This window comes from Salvelinus namaycush, chromosome 34, assembly GCF_016432855.1.
Source record: "Salvelinus namaycush isolate Seneca chromosome 34, SaNama_1.0, whole genome shotgun sequence".
NCBI lineage: Eukaryota > Metazoa > Chordata > Actinopteri > Salmoniformes > Salmonidae > Salvelinus > Salvelinus namaycush.
The window spans coordinates 16,307,281-16,308,982 of record NC_052340.1 but is presented as its reverse complement, the minus strand read 5'-3'; the positions used below and the strand labels follow the sequence as shown (position 1 = coordinate 16,308,982).

General features: G+C 35.3%; 1 protein-coding gene across 1 annotated transcript; it reads left to right on the top strand.

The window, feature by feature from the left end:
* The first annotated feature begins 424 nt into the window (after positions 1-424).
* Positions 425-1,357, top strand: LOC120029230 (olfactory receptor 2A25-like). The gene has a single exon (XM_038974519.1). The coding sequence runs from the start codon at positions 425-427 to the stop codon at positions 1,355-1,357; it is 933 nt and encodes a 310-aa protein (XP_038830447.1).
* The last annotated feature ends 345 nt before the right edge of the window (positions 1,358-1,702 follow it).

Below are 1,702 nucleotides of genomic sequence, written 5' to 3'. Positions count from 1 at the left end.
TTTTTTTATATCTCACAAGTATAAGAATCAAGTGAGGAGCTGAGTTTAAGCAGGTCATCATGGATTAGAAATGAGCAGGCTTCATTTTGGATTTAGAATACAGATATAATTTTGCATTTGAATGTAATAAGTTACATGAGTGCAGGATACAAAGAATAATATTGTTTGAATTATGTTTTCAGGAGAATGAAAGCTGTCTATATTGGTGAGTATACTGTAGATGTGGGGAAATCTATTACTGAATCAACAAGTCAAGGAATTATCCATTTAAGTTGTCTGTTCTCTGTGATTTCAGAAATGTAACATATATATATATATATATATATATATATATATATATATATATATATATGTAAGCTATAGTAGGAGGATTTGCTCCTCTTCTTCAAACATTGACAGCACATCTTTAACAACTCCCCGGACCATGGAAAACTCTACTCACTTTAAGGTCTTTAGGCTTGCTGCATACGGTGATATCGGACAATTGAAGTACTTCTACTTTGCTGTAGTAACTGTATTATATTTTGTCATCATTCTTGCCAATGCTTTACTTATTGGAGTTATCTGCATTGAAAGAAGCCTTCATGAACCCATGTATATGTTTCTATGTGCTTTGTTTGTTAATCAGTTGTATGGGAGCACTGGTTTGTTTCCTGCTTTCATGTTTTACTTACTCTCTGACACACATGATATTTCCCTTCTTTATTGTTACCTTCAGATTTATGTGTTGTACACATGCGCTCTAACAGAATTTAGTAATTTAGCAGTTATGTCCTATGACAGGTACATTTCTATTTGTTATCCCCTACGATATAACAATATTATGACACCTAAAATAATTTGTGGCTTAATTCTGCTGTCCTGCTTGTCTTCTTTTTTCCTCATCGCCATCAATATCTCCCTGAGTTTGCGACTGCAATTTTGTGGTAACGTTCTAGACAGACTGTATTGTGACAACTACTCAGTAGTCAAGCTTGCCTGTTCAAATACTACGCTGAATAACATATGGGGTCTTGTTGTCACTGTGCTTTATATTTCCTGTACTATATTTCCTACCATATACTCATATGTCAGAATTCTACAAATATGTTTAAAGTCTTCAAAAGAGACAAAACAGAAAGCATTTAACACCTGTACACCACATATAGCCTCTATGCTGAACTTCTTCTTTGGCTGGTTATTTGTGATTCTACAAGGCAGATATGAAACTGCAGATCTTCCACCTATACTTCGCACAATTTTATTTGTTTATTTTCTGATATGTCCACCACTTTTCAATCCTTTAATGTATGGCGTTAGGATGGTTAAAATCAGGCATGCTTGTAAAAAGGTACTAGGCCTTAACCCTGAAACATAACCTGATAGTTCCTTTGTGTATTTTAGAATTATGTGTTTTCTTACTTATAGTTGCTATAATTGACTGTAAATATTGCATCAAGTTTATCATGTATTGTAACTGAGAATGTTTTGTGTCATTATCTAGTTAACTGCATAACTACAGAGCATCAAGGGGAGCTGCCCTCCCTACCTTCAGACTATGCTCAAACAGATGCTGAGTGGGATCGTTGGGAAGATCCTACACCCCAACCCATTCTGCCAGATCTGGACTCTTGGCCCACCTAACTTCAGGACAGCTGTGTACCTGCCCATCTTCCTAAAACGTTTGTCTTCTTGATTTAATTTTTTTGTTGTTGCAGTTTTC